Source organism: Aquarana catesbeiana, linkage group LG01, assembly GCF_042186555.1.
Source record: "Aquarana catesbeiana isolate 2022-GZ linkage group LG01, ASM4218655v1, whole genome shotgun sequence".
NCBI classification, from domain to species: Eukaryota; Metazoa; Chordata; class Amphibia; order Anura; family Ranidae; genus Aquarana; species Aquarana catesbeiana.
The window spans coordinates 836,528,979-836,550,793 of record NC_133324.1 but is presented as its reverse complement, the minus strand read 5'-3'; the positions used below and the strand labels follow the sequence as shown (position 1 = coordinate 836,550,793).

General features: G+C 43.7%; 1 protein-coding gene across 4 annotated transcripts in view; it reads right to left on the bottom strand.

Annotated features, from left to right (window-relative positions):
- The window catches only part of PDS5A (PDS5 cohesin associated factor A), a 165,950-nt gene that overhangs the window by 93,689 nt on the left and 50,446 nt on the right, over positions 1-21,815 (bottom strand). For all 4 annotated transcript variants that reach the window (XM_073608602.1, XM_073608623.1, XM_073608617.1 and 1 more), the window contains 5 exons: positions 19,744-19,870; positions 13,151-13,231; positions 12,678-12,818; positions 10,366-10,481; positions 7,175-7,269 (listed from right to left, as the gene is read on the bottom strand). In XM_073608602.1, the coding sequence (XP_073464703.1) occupies positions 7,175-7,269; positions 10,366-10,481; positions 12,678-12,818; positions 13,151-13,231; positions 19,744-19,870 (560 nt within the window). The remainder of the gene's footprint in view (positions 1-7,174; positions 7,270-10,365; positions 10,482-12,677; positions 12,819-13,150; positions 13,232-19,743; positions 19,871-21,815) is intronic.

Here is a 21,815-nt window from a genome sequence, read left to right as displayed (position 1 = left end):
CCAACTGGGTCAGCGGCAGGCATACTAGAGGGGCCACATGCCGAACCCCCTGAACAAACGTACGCACCAATGAGCGAATTGCCAATGGCCGCTGAAAAAAAAAAAAAGACAGCCAAAGCCGATACCTGCCCCTTAATGGTACTTAATGCAAGCTTCTGATCCCTTCCTTGCTGCAGAAAAACAGCAGGATCTTGAAAACCAAACAAGAACACAGATGTCACTCCATCTCACACCGGGAGATGTAGGCCTTCCAGGTATGAAGATAAATCCTACGGGAAGAAGACTTTCGCGCCCTTAGCAAAGTGGTAATTACCGAAGCAGACAGCCCTTGGTCCCTCAGCACCTGGCTTTCAACAGCCATGCTGTTAAAGCCAACAACGGTAAAACAGGGTACAGTATCGGACCTTGAGATAGAAGGTCCTCCTGCACCAGCAGTCGCCAAAGAACATCCGCACCATGTCGGCGTACCAAGGACGTTGAGGCCAGTCTGGGGCCATCAGAATCCCCAGAATCCCCTCGGCCTCCGCTCTGTGCAGCAGACAAGGGAGGAGCCTGAGAGGGAGAAAGGTATAAATTAGCCGACAATGCCCCATGGGGCCACCAACGCGTCTGACGAGTCCGCCCAGGGATCCTTTAACCTGGCCACAAACCTCTGCACCTTCTGTTTGAGCCAAGAGGCCAGGAGATCCACATCCAGCATGCCCCACCTTAGGCAACTGAGCTGAACCACTTCCGGATGCAGTGACCATTGCCCCTGGTCCAGCAACTGTTAACTACATAGTCCACCTGACAGTTTACTACAACCGGAATGTACCAGGCTGACAGCCAGCACGTGTCTCTCTGCCCACTGTAGGATGTGGGAGACCTCCAGCGCTGAGCTCCTTGTCCCTCCATGATGATTGACATGTGTCCCCGTCGTGGAGTTGTCCAACTGGATCCTGACCGGACGACCCTGCAGCCTCTGCGACCATGTGGAGAGGCACTACCTGATCGCCCGCAGCTCCAGCACATTGATCGACATGCGGAATTCTTCCTGCACCCAGCAACCCTAGGCCAACTGGATGCCAAAAATTCCCCCCCAGCCGTTCCGGCTGGCGTCCGTCGTGGTCACCGTCCAATGAAGGAGGAACGATTTCCCAGACCAAAGGGCCGGGGACCTCAGCCACCAGAGAAACAAAGCCCTGGCTAGCTGGCTCACCTGAATTTAATAATCCTGGGATGTTGGAGACTTGCCCCATTTGGACAGGATCTCTTTCTACAATACCCGAGTGTGGAATAGAGCATACGGTACCTAAAAAGTGGCTACCATGAGGCCCAGACCTCGCATGCCGAAAAGCAGCGACTACCACCTGCGGGACATTAATAACCGCACTGCAGATTGAAGAGCTTCAGCTTGCTTGAAAGAAGGAAGACTCTCGCCTTTGGGGAGTCCAGGTCAATCCCAAGAACTCCAGCCACTGGGTCAGCAGCAACACCGACTTCTGGAGATTCAACAACCAGCCAAACTCCTGAAGAGTCTGCATGGTGAGCGCCATATCTTCCCTTAACTCTGAGGCAGAAGCCACCCTCAGGAGGAGATCGTCCTGGTAACCCACAATCGCAATCCCTTGTTGCCACAGCAATGCCAGAATCGGAGCCAGCACCTTGGTGAAGACCCTTGGTGTCAACACTAGGCCCAAGGGAAGAGCTACCAAATGGTAGTGCTCATCCCTGACCGCAAACCTCAGGAACCTCTGGTGTGCAACGACCACAACGGATTTCATCCTGAACCTTCACAAAACAATTGAGGGCCTTGAAATCCAGAACCGGATGGACCCTTTCCTTCTTTAGGCTTACAACCCGATTGGAGTAGAATCCCCGAGACCTTTCCGACGTCGGTACAGGTACTATCACCCAATGCAGCAGTAAGACCTGTACTGCCCCAAACAGGGCCTCCCGATGAGCCGGAAGGAGATGAAGGTTGGAGGGGAAAAAAACCTGTCTGACGGTCAAGAAATATAAATAAAAATTTGTGCGCTAGCAATAATATAATTGGGAAAATGCCTAGGAGACACAATTTATATATGAATCCCAGCAAAAATAATAATAACAGGTGCATGAAATCCTCTCTCAAAGGTCCGAGAAAACATTTGAATGTTCTGAAAATAAAAATATAAATAATCACACATCCAAAAAACACCTATAAATCAGTCCATAAATAGGTTAAGCAAAATAAATAGAAAGAAAGAAAAAAGTCCGTTTGGTGTATCTCATCACAAAATCAGGAAAATAGTAAGCTGTAAAGAATATTTCCGAATACACATTGATTGCAGAAAAGGATGTACCCTTACCCCAATCGTTGGACCTCCTCTATGGCAAGGTCGTATGGGCTTGCAGATATAACCCTCTGCGGGGACAGATGGAATGTTGATGTCCGGGTCCTGTCAGCGTACACCACCGACTCCAATCTGATCGGGCTGATCCAACTGCTCCAACATCAGAGGGAAGACTCAGGAGTGGGAGAGTCTTTTGTTATTCTGAAGAAATCCCTGTTTGTTTCTCTGTGCTCAGTGAGTCTAACTTGTCACCTGTCCCTCCACTGACGGTCAAGAAAGAAACTATCTTTTAGCCTGACAAAACCAGCTTACCGAACCACTGGTCAGAAAGGAGAGAAGTCTACCGGTCTGTAGACTCCCAAAGTCGTAGGCTTGTTCAGCTTGCGATACCAGAGACACTTTTGTCCCTCAGCGGGCCCTTTCCCGCCGACCCGGGCAGATGAAAAGACCGTTTTTGAGCGGAAAAAGAGAAGCCCCTGCCTACGGCATAGCTTCTTACCTTTTCTGGATTGCGGGAGCAAAGTACTCTTTCCCCCAGTAACATTTTTAATAATGTCATCCAGTGAGGCGCTAAACCGCCTCCACTTTGGAAAGGCAACTCCGCCAGCACTTTAAGATGTCTGGTCCGCAGACCAACACCTGAGCCAAATCAGGTGATGCAGCACTACTGCTGATACCGAGGCTCTAGAAAGCAAAAGGAACGTATCCCGGGCCGCATCACAGCTATACTTAAGGTAGTGCACCAACTGGTCTGCCAGTTTCACACAGACTGGGGAAACCTGTTCCTTCCCCAACTCGCAGTGCAACAACTAAGCCCATTCAGTAAGTGTATGTGACACCAGAGCTGTGACTAACACCAGCCGAAGCGCTGACCCCACAACCGCACATGTCCCAGGCAACCGCCTCGGCCTCTGTGGACAGGGTCCTTGAAAGAGGGGAGCCCTTTCACCGGACTCGTGGTCACCTTATTCAACCTAGATACTGGGTGGTCAGCGACCGGAGATGCCCCTTTTCTCAGGAATCCCTCCTCAAAGGAGTAAAGTACCGCCATTCGATTCGCTTCCACCCTGGCAACAAATGATTCCAGGACCACTGACAGAGCGTCCACGGGCACCGCAGGTGCAGGGGAATCGGCTGCTATCATAGGGGTGTCTGGGGAAGAAGTGCCCAGAAGGGCATGCTGCGAGCGTTCCCACTCCTTATCAAAAAACTTATCAAAATAACTTAAGTAGGGAAACATCTTAGCGGTACGGATCAGCTTGTGGAACCCAAAAGGGACCCACTCACCTGCAGATGCCCTAGCCGTATCCTCTATCCCTCTAGCGCTTTCCTGCGCTAAAAAACGGACACGGAGGCTTCCTCCTCACTGTCCAGTGGTCATGGTCCTTGATCTCTGAAGTGTCAGAACAAGGGCCGCCTGCCACAGCAGGACCAGAGTCTGAATCAGAGCTTTCCCCAGCAAACGCGCCCACACGCCGCTTCCACCCTGGCAACAAATCATTCCAGGACCGCCAACAAAGTGTCCATAGATACCGCAGATGCAGTGGAATCAGTTGCTATTATAGGGGTGCATGGGAAAGAAGCGCCAGCATCCGACGCCATGTCTTACCCACTCTCGCCTGTCACCCTTAGGGACCTAAGGCAAGAGACAAAAAATGCCTACCCTCCTAGCTGCCACAGACTGAGGGGCCCCCCGCAAGATTCACCATCCTGACCCAGGTGTTGTGCTGTGCTGCTGAGCCGCTGTCCGTACTCCCTTCTGCCTTTCAAAAGACGGGTTGTTGTGTGTCAGTTTCACGCTATCCTGGCTTAAACAGCCGCCCAGCGCTAGAGAACTAACAGCCACCGTCCCTCGTGAACACAAGAATATGGCCGCGGCTACAGGAAAATGGCCACGGTTCCCGCGGCGCACATTCTGCCCTACACATGGCAAACAAAGGCAAAATGGCCACGGTTACCGCACCGAACGTTCGCCCCGCATGTCGGCAAGCGAAGGTGAAACCGAAGGGATAACCAAGCGGACCACACACCGATCAGTGAAATGATAAACAACTGGAACCCAATTAAACGAAGGGTTAAAACAAGCGGAACAAACGGACACACAGGACCCAGAGACCATCCGGAGGACCCCCAGGCCAGGAACATGCTCCTCATCCCCTATGCCCAGCTACACAGCGCCCCCTTAGAATGGGGAGAGGCAGGGAGAGAAGAAAGGGAGAGAGAGGGACCCCCTAATCGACCTCCCAGGGCGTGCCCAGCTGCTCCAACCTGCCTAAACAGGTGGAACCATACTTAGCCCTCCTGCAGGGACTGCTGGATGCACTCCACAGACAGACCCATCACCCGAGCAGTACGGGGTGGCTGTCGGCCACGGCACACTGACACAGACAGCAGTAACCCGGTCATGTGCGCCCCTGAGCATATAGCTCACCGGCCGCCCCTGGACCAGGGGCGGGGCATGTCGCGGCCGACCCAGCGCGTAGCTAAGGTCTGCACGCGCTCGATGGCCAGGCTGGGAAGACTACCAGGATCTATATTATCCAGCCTGTCACCCAGCCCGGCTGTTGATTGTAGATCACAGGAAGCAAAAACAGCAAAAAAGAAAAATTTTCAAAGACCACTGGTCCCCACAGGGAGCCAGGTCCTTCTCCTAGACTAGGCAGAAAAACTGAGCTGCTGGGAGCAGAGTGAGGGGTTATAGCCAGTAGGACTGCCCCCTGGGCGGTACTGTGCTTGTTTTTTATGTGTTTTGCCTAGTCCTCTCCTAAAGGTGGCGATATAACCCTAAGGTCAAGAATAAAGTGCTGCGTCAGTCAATGAACGAAAGAGAAACACTAATACTGACATGGGGCCTGGAGGACCTCCCTTTTATCCGGAGGGGGTTATTCTGTTTCCTGTCCTAGTAGGAGGAGCCCTAGGTCTCATGGGCTGTCCCGGAAGACGCCTTAAGAAAGAAGCTTCTAAGACATTGCAAAAGTAGAGCCCGCTCCTTATTTGCTGGGGAAGATGGGTACGCTTATTCTTAGTAGAATACCTGATGAAAGAATCCGATATCATCCAAAGGCCTTGCAGAATAATCACTTATTGCAAATCAAGCCCTGCAGTCCAACAATTCAGCCACAGAGCCCTGCAAAAGTGGCATGACACATCAAGCAGTATGCTTTCAGCAAACCATTACAACTAAAATGTAAAATCAAAGACATCAGGGCAATTATATGTGGGTTGTCAGCATCTTTCCTATCATGCCTAAAGGACTGAACCCATTCAGCCATTACCTGGCAAAAAAGAACTACTGCCAGAACCAGGTGCAAGGTGAAGCCTGCCAAAAAAAGAACAGCCACTGAAAGGGGCTTCAAGTCTTGTCATTGGAGTCCTTAAAATGGTTGTAAATTTAAAGTGAAGTGACTAGCCATCTCTTCTTTACATCAGTTCCAAGTACAGAATTTTCACAGCTTGTCTGAGCTTTCAGAAGGCAGGGGGTGGGGATCTCAGGCCACACAATGCACAGGTCGGAGAGGAGAGCTGACTGGAAGAAAGGTAAACACTCCCTCGACACAGCAAGCATACAGAGCGAAGGCTGTCAATTACAGGCTCTATACTGGAACTGCCTCCACCTTCTCCCTCTGTCTCCTGGAGTCAAGAAAGAAACTTATGCAGACAGCAGAGAGAAATCACATTCAGTGCTTTGGCTTGAGATAGGTACACACCATAGTAGATGTGTTTTGTTCCTACATTTTAAACAATGGGAAAATACTCAACCAAAATGTAAGCCCCTTTTTAGCCAGAACTCCCGCCGAATGGTCCACTTAGTGATGATCTTCTCATTAAGAGGGTATAGCAGCCTCAAGCATTTCAAGATGCATCCAATCCTTACACAGAAAACAAATCAAAAAGAGGAGTGAAGGCCTTAAGAGCCTAGGGACTCGAGGCCAGAGAAAATACTGCAACAGGCTAATCTGCCCGTTTTAGGGTGTGACACACTGGATCAATAAGGACCAAATGGTACAATTTAATTTGAGTGTAATAAAAGACAGCTGCAAACCCAGGCAGCTGCTAGACAACACCCAAGACTGGAGGGATCAAGTAACTGGAGAAGACCAAGTGTCACTCAGTACTGACTCCATTGTCACTCTACTTTGCGCAACATTAGCTCTGAGCGGATTACGCTACCTGCAGCACACTGCACCTGCAGTTTATGGGGGAGAAAAAGGAAACAACCAAATGTATTCCCTTAATGGCATAGTTCATCTTTACCAAAAACTGCCTATGTAGGTTAGGGATGTATGTAGATAAAACAAAACATGCGGTTTTGACCAAAGTTGAATAATGCCCTAGTTTTAGGCCATTTACATACCTCATGAAGTCCGATTGAAAACTCATAGAAATTGCATCTCCCCATCCAGCCTTGTTGCTAGGATGTTGCTAAAACATTCCCAGCTGATACTGTTGACATCCCAGGACGGTGAGATGCAATCTGTGGGAGTTTTTCAGTCAGGTTTCACGAAGTACGAGGTACGTAAATGCCTACACCTTTAGCACCCCTAACACCCCTCACCTACATAGGCAGTTTTTTGGTAAAGGTGAACTATGCCTTCATCTCAAAGTAGTTTCATTCACCTGGCTGTGCAGTGTGATGGGAAGAGATACAAATCCTTAGACAGGTAAAACAGATCTCATACACTTATTTATAGCGTATTTTGCCGTTTGCTTGGGAGTTATGCTTTTGCATTTTATTTTGCCCTGGTGTGCAAGTTAATTAAAACCTGTAGATGAGCAGTATAGTCATCAGACCCTCTGCAGGACTGATTTTATCCTGGCCCTTAGAAAATCAAAATAAGCAGATCTGTCTAAGAACTTACCTGTAAGATCTTTAGCCAAATCTGGATGGTTCATTAAGCAGTGGCTTGCAAATTTGACACTTTCCAATCTCACAGGAACGTGGATATCATTAAACCTAGTTAAAAAAAAAATAATAATGAACATTAAAAATAAAATGCAAACCAAAAACTCTTCCTTAGTCTATTGTGGTGGTGGTGGTGGGGGTGTGGTGGGGGCAGGGTTGGTCCACTGTGGGCACTTCATGCATGCTGTTAAGCATTTTATATACGCAACATATTCAAGAATAATTTCAGTCTTCGGGGTGTTATTCAAAGTTTCATTACCAATGTCATTAAGTATATGACATACCTGGACGATGCCTCTGGAAGCTGGAAATCACTGAAGTACTTTCCATTCTAGTAATCTCCACTTGTTTTCGGGTCCCATGCTGAGCAGCTGGGTCTAATACATTGTGAATAAAGGAAGTCAGCCATTCAGCATGGGCATCATTTAAAGAATGCTTTGCATTCTCTGAATAAATGCGTTCTCCGATTGGACAAGGTGGAAAGCGTGAGATCACCAACCCACTGCTCCTAATACAGAGAACGCATTGCTGTCATTCAGAAATTGCAAAGCATTCTCTGAATTTCGCTTGTGCCAAGCAGACAAACCCCTACAATGCAGGAGAGCAGACACTTGGCACAGGACCCAGAAGCAAGTGGATATCACTGGAGTACTAGCGTCTACCTCAGTGATTTCCAGCAGCAATGTATGTCATATACATAGTTAAACAATACACTGGGCCAAACTGGACCAATGTAACTATGTAAAATAAGCCAATGCCTGGAATCTATAAAGAAAAAAAAAAAACAGTAGCCATTTATGTGGTCCTAAGGCTGTCGAAAAAAGCAAACTGGCAGCAGGTTTAGAAGTTTAATTTTCACATCAGTTGTTCCCTTAGGTATTTAAAACAAAATATAAAATTTGAGATCTTAAAGTGATACTAAAAAGTCTGTTATTTTTGAATGAAAATTTTTGAATGAAAAAAAAAATTGAAAAATTGTCTCCTACTTCTCACGCTCGCTGCAACAGGAAAATGTGTTTTTCCTATTGCAGCGAGCGCAAGATGTATAGTACCCTGTCGCCAAGAACCAGCAAGAACCATTCTCGAGGGCAGGTGCTGTAGCTGCCCTTCCGTCGTATTTGGTCCGTCGGACCAGCATACAGATGAACAGGCTTCCCGATAGGAACTGGGTCCGGTGGAAAGATTTGAAACATGTTTCTAATCTAAAGTCGGTCAGATTTTCGACCGAAAAGGTCCGTCGGAAGTCCAATGAAGCCCACACGTGGTCGGATTGTACGACGGATTTGGTCTGTCGGACCAGTCCGGTTGAAAAGTCCGCTCGTGTGTACAGGGCATTAGCCTTCCTCTCTAACTTTGCCCAAGACATACGATCAAGGCTGGAAACGTGCATATTTTAATTAGAGTAACAGAGATAAGGAAGTGACTGCTCTGTGCGTCAACAAAACGGCAGGCTTCAGCAAGAACAAACAGGAAGAATGCTGGAAACACAGGCTAATTTTGGTAGCATAATTATAAATAGGTGGAATGCATGTTTTGGTAAAGATCATTAATTTCTATTAAAGTCATAGGTATAGTTCTGCTTTAAGGCCTTGCTTACACTTGCAATTGAGGGGAGGTAAAACCTCTGCGGTTGAAACGCGTCTTTTACTTCCTCTAAACATTCACAGTTGCTGCTGAGGCAGCAGCCAGGGGTGTACATGTGACGGCTGTGATGCTCTGCTTCAAGTGAATGGGGCTGTACTGCAACCACCCCATAACTGCGCAGAATGCCTGCGGTTGTCTGGTATTTGGGGGTAAAACAGGAATTGAAAAAGGCGATATGCCTCCTCACCGCCTGTCTATTGCGGTCTAAAGCACAATCTGAACGTGGACCATGCTTCAGACAGCACAAATGTAAACAAGGCCTTAATCTCAAGAGTGTTTTCTCGTTTTTCTTGGTCTTGATTCCGTACATTATACCCTTTAACATTTGTAGCCTACAACATTACATAGAACTGTTTTTGGGACAGATAGGGTTTTAAATTTAGCAGCAGATTTGAATACATATAACTGTAGTCACTTGGGTTTTTATTGGCAATATGTAATTTAGTTTAATAAAAAAAAACTGCATTTCCTGTTTTTTTCCCAATGCAATGTTTACATAGTTTGCATTCCACCATATATTTACAGACTTATTACAACTTTTTTTGTAAAGCTCAATGTGAACATATGCATTTTATTTTAGTAGTGTGTTATTTCATTAACATTACACTGTGACACATACAGTGGAAAGACAGTTTATGTAAATGTTTCGTGTAACACGAATTCGGGTTGACACAAATTAGCAACTTTATACAAGTCTGCGATCACATACAATACAACCAACGTAATTTTCACTTATGCTTGCATAAAAATGTCATCCAGATTATCGGATGTCCTTGTCGAGACCTCGGAAATAAGCTGGAGGGGGATTTTTGTTTTGTATGTGTTATGATGTATATTTGAATATGTTTATGTATATATTTGTTTAGATCTGGTCAATGGAGCCCAGACCCCCCAATAAAGCTGTTTAACTGTACATCATTTCTAATAGTAATCTATTGCTGGCTGCAATCTTTTGCTGCAGGCAAACATTGCATTGAACTAGAACAGCTGTCCCAGCCTCAGTACTCAGAGGAAATGTGACATCACATCCCTGCAATGTAAATACAAATGCGGAAGCATTGTGTTAATAGTGATCTGCTCCTATGTAGCAAGATCAGAATTCCTGGAGCCAACTGCTGATCCTGGGTTTAGTGCTGGTTTCCAGCTGTCACAGACAGCTGGGGGGTTCCAGAACTAAAAGGGGCCCAGAAACTGGAGCTGGAAAAGTTTCTTGCCTAAAAAAAAGGGATATAAACGGAATGGATGCCATTCTTTTACATCTGTCTAAAACGGAAAATGACCTGAACGGACATGGATATAGGCTGGTGTAAACACCTGCCCACTTAGACATACATTGACAGATGAATCTAGACTGAATGTCCATGTTTAAAAGGCCTTACAATTGTTAAAAAGCTGGAAACTGAAAAAAAGGCATTGAACATTGAACAGCAGTATCTGCACTGTCTCTCAGTCTATGAACTTGAAAATACAGAAATAGTAAAAAAAATTGTCAGAAATGCTCACCGCCCCAGGAAACACTGCCAAAGAGGTCGGTTTTGATTGGCCAGGTCTGAGTCCTTAGAACCAAACAGCTTTGCTAGAAGCTTTACAACCGCCAATCGTTCTTCCCCATCATTACTCTGAAAACAAGGACAAAATTATACTAGTGAAAAAGCACATATAAGCAATAACCTATAGAATTGTTTTAGTTCTTTCACAGACTCAATGAAACACACATTTTATATTTGAAAATTTACCAAAAGGATGCCAAGCCACTTTCAAAACCATATATTTTATGAAATCAAAAGGACCTAGAACGTGAAAAGATAATCCTGTTATTTATAATAGGTGTGCCATCATATTTATTAAAATGCCAGTTGCCTGGCTCTGTTTGGTGTTGAAGTAGTATAGTCAGAAATTAAAAATCCTCATTGATCCACCCAGGAGACCCAATGCACTTGGTCGTCTTCAGATCTGTGCGCTAGAAATAATTAATGAGCTTTCTTGTTTGTCTGTAGCACCACTCCAGGATTAAGGGCAAGCTGTTGCTGGTGCTACATAGGTGAGGTTGAAAAAGGACACAAGTCCAACCTGTGTGTGTGCGTGCTTTTATCTCAGTATTACATTGCATATCCCTGTATGTTGTGGTCATTCAGGTGCCTAATAGTTTTTTGAAATTATCGATGCTCCCCACTGAAACCACCGCTTGTGGAAGGGAATTCCAAATCCTTACCACTTACAGTAAAGAACTCTCTACACAGTTTAAGGTTAAACTGCTTCTCTTCCAATTCTAGTGAATGGCCGCGTGTCCTTTTAAATTCCCTTTCGCTGAAAAGTTTTATCCCAATTGTGGGTTCACCATTACAGTATTTGTACATTGGAATCATATCCCATGTCAAGCATCTCTTCTTCAGAGAGAATCATTTCAGTGCTCGTAACTTCTCCTCAAAACTAAGGTCCTCCAGTCCCTTTATTAGCTTTGTTGACCTTCTCTTGACTCTCTCCAGTTCCAGCACATACTTCCCGAAGACTGGTGCCCAGAAATGGACAGCATACTCCAGATGTGGCCGGACCAGATTCTTGTAGAGAGGGAGAATTATTTTATCTCTAGAGATAATCCCCTTTTTTAATGCATGCCATTATTCTGTTTGCTTGCAGCAGCTTGACATTGCATGCCATTGCTGAGCCTGTCATCTACTAGGACCCCCACGTCCTTTTCCATCATAGATTCCCCCAGAGGTTCTCCCCCTAGTGAGTAGATTGCATCCAAATTTTTGCCACCCAAAATCATTATTTTAAATTTTTCTACATTAAATTTGCCATCTAGTTGCTAGCCATATTAATTTGTTCAAATCTTCTTGCAAGGTTTCCACATCCTGCGGAGAAATTATTGCCCTGCTTAGCTTAGTATTGTCTGCAAATACGGAGATTGAGCTATCCCATCCTCCAGGTCGTTTATGAATTAAATAGGATTGGTCCCAGGATAAAACCTCTGCGCTGATCTATGTGTACTGGGTCCCTTGGTGGATTTAAGGGGATTTTTAACTTCTGGCAATATTTTCTCTTTAGGACTACTTCACCATAACATCCAGCAAAAGGAAAGTCAGAATTCCTTTCCAATTCAATACTGAAGCCACATTAGAACAGTCAGGCAACTAGCATTTCCAGGAAATGACATCAATTGTAGTCTTTTGAGCTAGATTTTGTGCCCAAGGCAATATTTCCTGCCAGTGATAAAGTTTTCATCTGCATGACATGGGTAGGAAGCAAAGACTAAAATGGCAAAAATGTAAGATTTTTCTGCCTTGCAGCTCTTCTTCTAAAATCACTGCCTTCAAGTTTTCTTAGCCCTGCCGTGCCTTTGAAGCCAAATCCCAGTGCGACTTCAGCACAACTTGCATGCGACTTCTTTAACAGAAGTCAATGCAAGTCATACCAAAGTCAGACCAAAAGTAGTGCGGGAACCTTGTTCTAAGATGGAGCAACTTAAGCTGCACCGATTGGAACGGTTTCATTGCACTGAATGGGGTGTGACATGCTTAAAAAGTCGTAGCGCTTGGCGCATCAGTGTCTAACGGGCCTTAAAGAATATTGGGACCCTCTACCAATTAATTTGAACTAAATTGACAGCTGGCATGAACAAAAAACAATTCCTATATAAAAAAAATAAATAAAAATGTATTTTACTGTGATGCAGCAATGTCAGATTTCAAAGGCAAGTGATAAAAGAGCAGGTCTTAGATCTGAGCTATTTATGTTCCTAAACCGAGAGATTGAAAAAAAAAAAAAAAAAAAAAAAAACAACACACACACCACCTTGTGTATCAGGTCCTTACCTTCAGTTTGAATTCCAGCTGCGGCATCACAGAAACCAGCAAGTTAGGATCTATTGCAAAGAGCTCCTGAATAAGGTCAAAGACATGCTCTGACAAGTCACTAACAGATGACTTTCCCAGCACCAATACCTGGTTAAAAAACTGGATTGAAAAGAAAAAAAAAAAATTTTTATTTAAATGCAATTAAAACATTGCTACAATCTAAAACTGAACTCCAATGCTACACCTACAGATGCAGATTATTATGGAGTTATATCAAATGCCTAATATCCGTTTTAAAGCTCACCCCAAGAATTAGTTTTATTGAAGGGTGGGGAACATTTTTAGCAATTCCAAAAGTGTATAATGGTTTTAACTTGTTCCAGGTTATGCCGTTCTTACACAGTTATGCAAAACATCTAAAATAATTTATACCCTATTGCAAAGAACAATCATAAATGAAAGGTTGCATGTAAATAGTATTTTACACTTACATTTGCAATACAAGGCTCAATTGTTTGAACTGTCCTCTTTAAAAGTACCTTGGCCAGGTCAAATGCTTGCTTGTTAAGATTCTGGGGGAAAAAAAAGGCAGACCAGACATGTTTTATGCATATGATTGGTGAGAAATGCTGGTACAAATAAAATTAAAAAAGGTATATGTAAACAGGTAGTTCTGCCCAGCCCACACCTTTCATATGTTGTATGAGAAATCTGATGCTAGGTAAACTTAAAATAAAATAAATGCAAGGTAACACTTATGGCTCGTTTACACCTCTGGTTTGGGGGGGGGGGGGGGGGGTGCTTTAAAATCACAGATACCCCTGCCTGCTGAACACCATGGCTTTAGGGAGATTGAAAATATTCATTCTACCATCAGTTTTCTTATATTTTTGAAGAATACTTAAGTACCCATAAAAAGAAAAAAAACACTGCAAAGAAACAAGTATAGAAAGAGTGAGTAGTATTCTTAAAATATGTATCACAAAACAAATGTGTAGGCAAAGTCAGAAAAAATAAAAAAAGGAATTGACCATAAATTCCATATCTTGTAGTAAAATACAGGATACCAGCAATTTATTCAGACACCATAGGTTAAAGGCTTGTTCTTCACAGTGAGCCCTTTTGTAGCAAACAATGCAGAACAACAAGGAGCGATTATGAAGAGCGGCCTGTGTCCCATATTGTACTCAAAGATATGTAATTTACATGCAATATAAAATTCCTCCTATACTAAGCGTATAGTATAGGACAAAGGCAACTTATTCATACACCATGGGATGTCCCCAAGCAATAAATACAAACTAGGCAAATCAGATCTGTGCCAAAAGGCCCAACAATTAAGTTCTGAGTAGTGCTGTAAGAAACTTGTGGTCCAAAGCTGCATCCCTAGACTTGGTGTCCACCTTGTAAAACTTAAGTGTTAGGAGAAGACCTGGGGACAGCCTTACACTGTCAGGAAACAGAGGCTTGGTGCCTAAACGCCCAGAATACTCCTACAGATCTAATGAAGTGGGCGCAACAGTGCGGGAGATGTTTTTGTTTAAGAGCATAAGTGCTTGCAATCAAGTTTCTGAGCCACCCATCAATGGTGAAAGTCCTTTAAAGCACCCAGTAGAAAAACTTTCAAGTATCTGCCCAACTCAGCATGTCCAAGGTCTCTATCCCTTGACATTTAACAAGACCAAACCTTAAAGTGGATATAAACCCACTACTCATGATAATCAACTATTGGCATCTTTCAAATGTATATCTGTATACATGCCTCCTGCATGTACCCCTACCTTTTAAAAATCACCCCCTTCTGCATACCAAGCCCTGCAAATCTCCAAAATCCATGGGCGGTGCTATGTTCCAGAGCTCGGAGGGTGGAGTCGAGATGTCACTAGACTCCCTGCCCACCTGTACACTCCCCTTTAGCCAGGCAGCTTTGAGGGGACAAACCTCACACTTGGTATGTGTAAAGTGCATGCACAGGGGACAAAGAGCGTGTTCTGGGCATAAGCAGAACATGCTCACAGCCCCCGTGACTCGTGCGCATGTGCTACACACCATAGGCTGTAGTGGAGAGCTATGGTAATAGTTGTGAGACGCTGAGAGAGGGGGATGACGATACTGGGAAAGTACACAGAATTCCTCTCTCACGCTCGCTCATGCATAAGATAATAGGATTTTTATAGCAGCTTACCTGTAAAATCCTTTTCCTTTGAAGTAGATCATGGGACACAGAGCCATAGTAATTACTATGTGGGTTATAGTCCACCTTCAGGTGCTGGACATCCTAAACAGGAAGTTGCCTTCCTATATAACCCCTCCCATACCAGGAGCATCTCAGTTTTGTAGCAAAGAAATACACGTGTATACTAGAAAAAGGGGAGGGACTTGTGTCCCATGATGTACTTCAAAAGAAAAGGATTTTACAGGTAAGCTGTTATAAAAATCCTATTTTCTTTAATCGTACAAAATATTTCTCCTAGGCTGAAAAAACGACTTAGATATTCCAGGTAGTTGAATGTGGTGACCATACTTTGGTCTAAGCAGGCTACCGACTGGACTATCAAGAACAGATCGTCCAGGTAAACCACAATCGTTATACCTTGGGCCCTTAATCTGGCTAGAAGAGGGGCCAGAACCTTTACGAGCAGATCTTGCGGTTCATGGATTTTAATGACAACGAGCTCTGTCATCCTCAGGGTGACCCTGGATACGATCGGCTCCACAAAATTCGGCACGTCATAAACCACTTCAACCACTGCAGCCTTGTTTATTCCCAATCAAGGTGTCTGCGTTGATGAGTCCCCGATTAAGTTTTCTGGCCGCTTGTCTATCACAGTATCTTCCCAGCAAGCGTGCCAGATATGGGGTCAAGATGTATAAGCTTGTGACAGGGCAACAGGCTATACATATAAGGCTTTATGGTTTACGAGGGAAAATATAGTCACGTGGAGCTTAAAAACTGCCCAGACTACATAGGGAGCGCTGGCAAGATTGTGTGGGACTTGGTGTCACCCTTATTCGGAAAGGGGTACCACTTGTACATGGACAATTATTACACAAGCGTGCCACTTTTTAGTCACCTTTTTGGATTGTGGAATTGGCATGTGGCACCGTGTGATCTAATCGGCGGGTCTTCCCCCAATAGCTTGTAGAATCCCGACTTAGACTGGGGGGGAGCCTTCTTGAAACTTAATTTGTTAGCAGTGAAGTGGAGGGATACACGGAATGTTTTCATTCTGTCCTCCCTTCATGCAGATCTGACTGTCCAAATTCCTACGGCAACTAGTGTTGTGGTGAGACGCCTCTCTGTCCCTTCTACAACTTTAACATGGAAGGGTTGGACCTCAACGACCAGTTGTTGGCACCGTACCTAACTGCCCGTAAGGCCAGATGCTGGTACAAAAAAAAAAAAAAAAAAGAAGTGTCTGTATATTTATTCCAATTGGCTCTGCTGAAAGTTTATATGCTATACAAAGCTTCAGGACGAACTGGATCCTTCCTTAAATTCTAGGAAGAGATCACAGCCCTTCTGTTTCCAGATAGTGCTGTGGCCCACCTTTCCAACGTAAATGCAGTGAACCAGCTGCATGAGAGGCATTTTCCGTATACTCCCACCCAAAGAAATCCCCAAAGAAGATGTCGTGTCTGCAGAAAACATGAATTTAGGCGTGACACCCGCTTTTCTTGTCCCTCCTGTCCTGACCAACCTCTCTGCATCGGCGACCGTTTCAAACTCTACAACACACTAGTGGAGAATTAGCATAGGGTACAGCATTGCACAGTGCTAGGGTACAATTACACAGGGTCTCGAAAGATGAGATGGCCATCACATTCTGAGACCCTAATCTGGAACGTTTACAGTTTATATAAGTGCAAAAAAAAAAAAAAAAATATATAGTTGGTTTTATTTTTCTTCTTTCAATTGTTCACTCTCAATTGTTACTATATTTTAGAATGTTTTATTGTTACTATGTTTTATTGTTAGTATGTTTTATTGTATTTGCTTTGCAGGTATAGTATTGTCTTACTGTTACACTGTAATGTTTTATTGCTAACCATCATTTGCTTAGCAGGTACGCCATTCAGCTGCAGCACGGGTTTATTCTGACAGCAACAGCGTTTGCTCCCACGATACATAATGCCGTGACTCCAGCGCTGTAGGAGGTGATTTCACCACCACCAGTTAAAAAAAAAAAAAAAAAAAAAAGGGAGCATATATGCCGACGCATGGGGGGCAGGGGTGGAGGAGCGATTTGCTCCTAACATTAAAGGCAGATTTCCCCCATGCTTCGGCATATATTTTTTGTGGCTGAGCTCCAGAGATGCAGCTGGGAGATGGAAGAAAGTTGTTTAGAAGAAAGAGTTTGCTAAAAAAAAAAAAAAAAAAAACACCTGAAGGACTCCAAGATGGTGAGAAATAAGATTCTCTGGTCTGATGAGACCAAGATAGAACTTTTTGGCCTTAATTCTAAGCGGCATGTGTGGAGAAAACCAGGCACTGCTCATCACCTGTCCAATACAGTCCCAACAGTAAAGCATGGTGGTGGCAGCATCATGCTGTGGGGGTGTTTTTCAGCTGCAGGGACAGGACGACTGGTTGCAATCGAGGGAAAGATGAATGCGGCCAAGTTCAGGGATATCCTGGACGAAAACCTTCTCCAGAGTGCTCAGGAACTCAGAGTGGGCTGAAGGTTTACCTTCCAACAAGACAATGACCCCAAGCACACAGCTAAAATAACGAAGGAGTGGCCTTACAACAACTCCGTGACTGTTCTTGAATGGCCCAGCCAGAGCCCTGACTTAAACACTATTGAGCATCTCTGGAGAGACCTAAAAATGGCTCTCCACCAATGTTTACCATCCAACCTGACAGAACTGGAGAGGATCAGCAAGGAGGAATGGCAGCGGATCCCCAAATCCAGGTGTGAAAAACTTGTTGCATCTTTCCCAAAAAGACTCATGGCTATATTAGATCAAAAGGGTGCTTCTACTAAATACTGAGCAAAGGGTCTGAATACTTAGGACAATGTGATATTTCAGTTTTTCTTTTTTAATAAATCTGCAAAAATGTCAACAATTCGGTGTTTTTCTGTCAATATGGGTGGGGTGCTGTGTGTACATGAGCAAAAAAAATGAACTTAAATGATTTTAGCAAATGGCTGCAATAAAACAAAGAGTGAAAAATGTAAGGGGCCTGAATACTTTCCGTCCCCACTGTATAACCATGGCATATGTGAAAAATATATAATTCAGTGACAAACTAATTTTTTTTTTGGTCATTTTTTTAACCACTTGTGACAAAAAAAAAAAAAATATTCAATGGGCTCAACATGCCTCTCAGCAATTTCCTTGGGGTGTCTACTTTCCAAAATTGGGTCATGGGGGGGGGGGGGGGGGGGGTGTTGTACTGCCCTGCCATGTTACCACCTCAAGAAACGAGATAGGCAGTCAAACTAAAAGCTGCGAAATTCCTGAACATGTACCATAGAAAATATTTTTCTTCAAAATTGTGGATTTTTTTCCGTTTATATCGGAAAAAATAAAATCAAAGGCAATCAAAATAGCATCAAAAGAAAGCTATTTGTGGGAAAAAAAGGACGCAAATTTAGTTTAGGTACAGCACTGCATGACCGCACAATTACCAGTTAAAGCCAAAATTGTAAAAAGTGCTCTGGTCATTGAGCAGCCAAATCTTCCAGGGCTGAAGTGGTTAAAAAAAAAAAAGAAAAAAAAAGAAGAAGGAGTGGGGGCAGACACCAGTGGCTACATTAAAGTGATATAAAAATAATGAACATGTTAATACTTACCTGCTCTGTGCAGTGGTTTTGCAGAGCAGTCTGGATCCTCCTCTTCTCAGGTCCCTCTTCTGTGCTCCTGGCCCATTCTTCCTGCTCCCTCAGCAAGCAGCTTGCTATGGGGGCACCCGGGCTGAGTCACAGCTCCCTGTGTCCATTGTCCCACCCTCTCGCCCAATTAGCCAACTGACTTTGACAGGAATTCAGGAAGGAGAGAGTTTCAGACAGCCAAGACACTTGTGGACATCGCTGGACAGAGATGGGGCTCGGGTAAGTATTAGGGGGGCTGAGGGGAGCTGCTGCACATAGAAGGCTTTTTTATCTTAATGCATAGAATGCATTAAGATTAAAAAAAAAAAAAAAAAAACCTTCTGACTTTACAACCCCTTTAAGAAGAATGAAGAGAGAGTACAAGCACAAAATTTCCCTAACCGGGAGTAAGTGCTACCACCACAGCACTTGCCATTCCATGGTACAAGGCACCATCTTGGCAGGCTAATGCCACAAAGGCCTTCAGGGACTCGACACCTCAGCTGGAGATCACTGCCCAGAACCCTGTATCTACAGGTTCGCAAGGCAATATATTATTGCACAGACTCCAATTAGGCAGAGTCCAGTGCTGAATGGAAACATTACAGGCTGTCCCAGTGTGTCAGGAAACCACTCTTCTTAGACAGCCATAGGAAACAGGTCCAGATAAGCCAGTCTCCTCAGATGGAAATCTTGAGAAAACTAGCCACACACAATTTTGTGCAGAGACTGCACAGGCATGGGTATCACCTTAAGACTCTAGCAAATAACTGAAATGCTGCCTGGGAGGGGTATTACCCCTTTTTTGCCGGTGTTCTGAAGGTGGCAGCATAAATCTATCGTAATGTATAAGATAACCTGTGTCCTTGGAGCTACGATAAAATGGGATTTTGTCCTTTAGTAGCAGCCAGTGAAAGGATTCCCTCCCTATGACAGTCAAATAAAATTCAATGCGGTTTTAGAATTCTAACCATTACTAGAAATAGGAAGCGATTCAATCTTTCTAATGGCCTATTTTCAAAGAGAAATGAACTCTAACCCAGTAGGGCATGGAAGGTTCATCGTTCTCTTTCTGAACATGAAAACACTATTTTGCAATGCAAAAGGTAAAAACATCAAGCAGCCTCAAAAACAAAATGAATACAAAGACACCTTCATGCCATTTGAACTACTGTAATCTAAAGTGAGCTTGGATTATTAAATAAGGTGACATCACAAGCTAAGCTGCTCCATTAAAATCAGGAACATATATGAAAAATGCTGACCTTATGAGCTGGGATGAGATTAATGAGGATAGAATCCAGCAGTTCTTGTGTAACTCCATCTCCCTCCATGGTTATTGAGCTCATTAAATCCAACATGTGCATTTGAACTTTCTGGTTGTGGCTGTTACTGTAGAATCAAAAACATTGAATGAAGAATTTATGTGGGATAACATGAAGTGGTAGGTACACAAAATACAGCCCAATGACCAGAGTAATCAACTTAAAAAAAAATAAAAAATATCTAAGACAAAAAAAAAAACCTGTGCACATTAACCACTTGAAGACCAGGCATTTTCTGGCACTTTGTTTACATGTGAAAATCCGTTTTTTTTTTGTGCTAGAAAATTAAAATTGGTTACATCTATATATATATATATATATATATATATATATATATATATATATATATATATATATATATATATATATATATATATATATATATATATATATATATATATTTTTTTTTTTTTTTTTTTTTTAAACGCAGAGGCCCTAGAAAATAAATTGGTGGGTTTTGCAATTCTTTATGTCACACAGTATTTGCGCAGTGGTTTTTCAAACGCAATTTTTGGGGACAAATACACTTTTTTGCATTAAAATTTAAAACACACAATAATACATAGCCCATTTTTTGTAAAATATAAAAAAAGAAAAAAAAAAGTCACGCCGAGTAAATAGATACCAAACATCACGCTTTAAAATTGTGCGTGCCTGCACAACGACGACAAACGACGTAAATCTTACTATCCATGCTTTAAAAGCCTTTACAGGTTATCACTTTAGATGTACAGAGGTGGTCTAGTGCTAGAATTGTTGCCCATTACGTTCATGGTGATACCTCACGTGTGGGAGGGATTGCAGTTTGCGTGCGTTTAGGGCCGACGCACGTGTTCGCCTTTGCGCGGGGGTGGGGGGGTGGGGTGGGGGTGTTACTGTAAACAAATTTTTTTTTACACTGCTTTTTTTTTTTTTTTTTAATCACCTTTATTGCTGTTACAAGGAATGAACGGTACTCTTTATAGAGGGATCTGGGGTGTAAGACATTAAATCCCTCCTTTGCACTTAAAAGCATTCAAAACACCAAGATCTGCGTTTTTGAATACTTCCAGGTTACCATATGTGAGACCCGATCTTCGGGTCTCCGGCCAGCCAGCGCACATGCCAGCTGGTCGCTCAGGTCTCCCGGTGGGATGGAAGAGCCTGGGCGAGCAGCAGAACATCCCCTCCCGCTGATCATAATAACAGCCGACCATCTGCTCTAAACAAGGATTCCAGGGTGATGCCTGCAACTGCAGGCATCACTCCGGTACAACCACTTGAAGTCAATTGACGTACAGGTCCGTGATTTGGCGGCAAGTGGTTAAAGGAACCTGTTCAAAAACGGAATGACAAAGATTAGAATCAGGTAGCTATAGCAAGCAAATTCTGCAGCCTCCCAACTTAGAAAACGTAAATAGTAGCTGTCTGCAAGTTGCTTTTTAGCATAGGCAGCACTGCCAACCCACCACCCAAATGACAAAGCCTAGGCCTGTATTGCAGGATAAACAGAAGGAGTTGCAAATATTATGGCATTGGAATGAGTCTGCAAAAAGCAAACTGCTCCAATTGCTTACTTACTCTGTCATCTATTTACTACGAACACTAGTTTACTTCTACAGGTCTGATTTAACAAAGTCTATGAGACGCAACCACGTATTGCCTTGTTAAATGAACCCTACCTTGGTCTAAGAAACGATTGATCTTTCTAATGCTCTTGGTGGCTAAATTTACTATAGCCCGTTCATGGAAGAAGAGCTCTGTATGCATGTCGCTATATATAAAAAAAAAAAAAAAAAAAAAAAAAGTATCCTGGATCATGCTTAACGAGCAAATTGCTAGTGTGAGTAATGATACTGCAAAATGGTTTGAAGCCATCTGGAGCCCTTGGGCTACCTATGTACAAGTGAGGCTCTAGGGGGCGCAGTCATATTAGGTCCATCCCCAGGGAGCTTCACTTTCTCCCCACTTTTCATTCTCTCTTTGCTTTTCTTCTTTCTATTCAGTCTTTCCCAAAATCTATTGTTTACAGG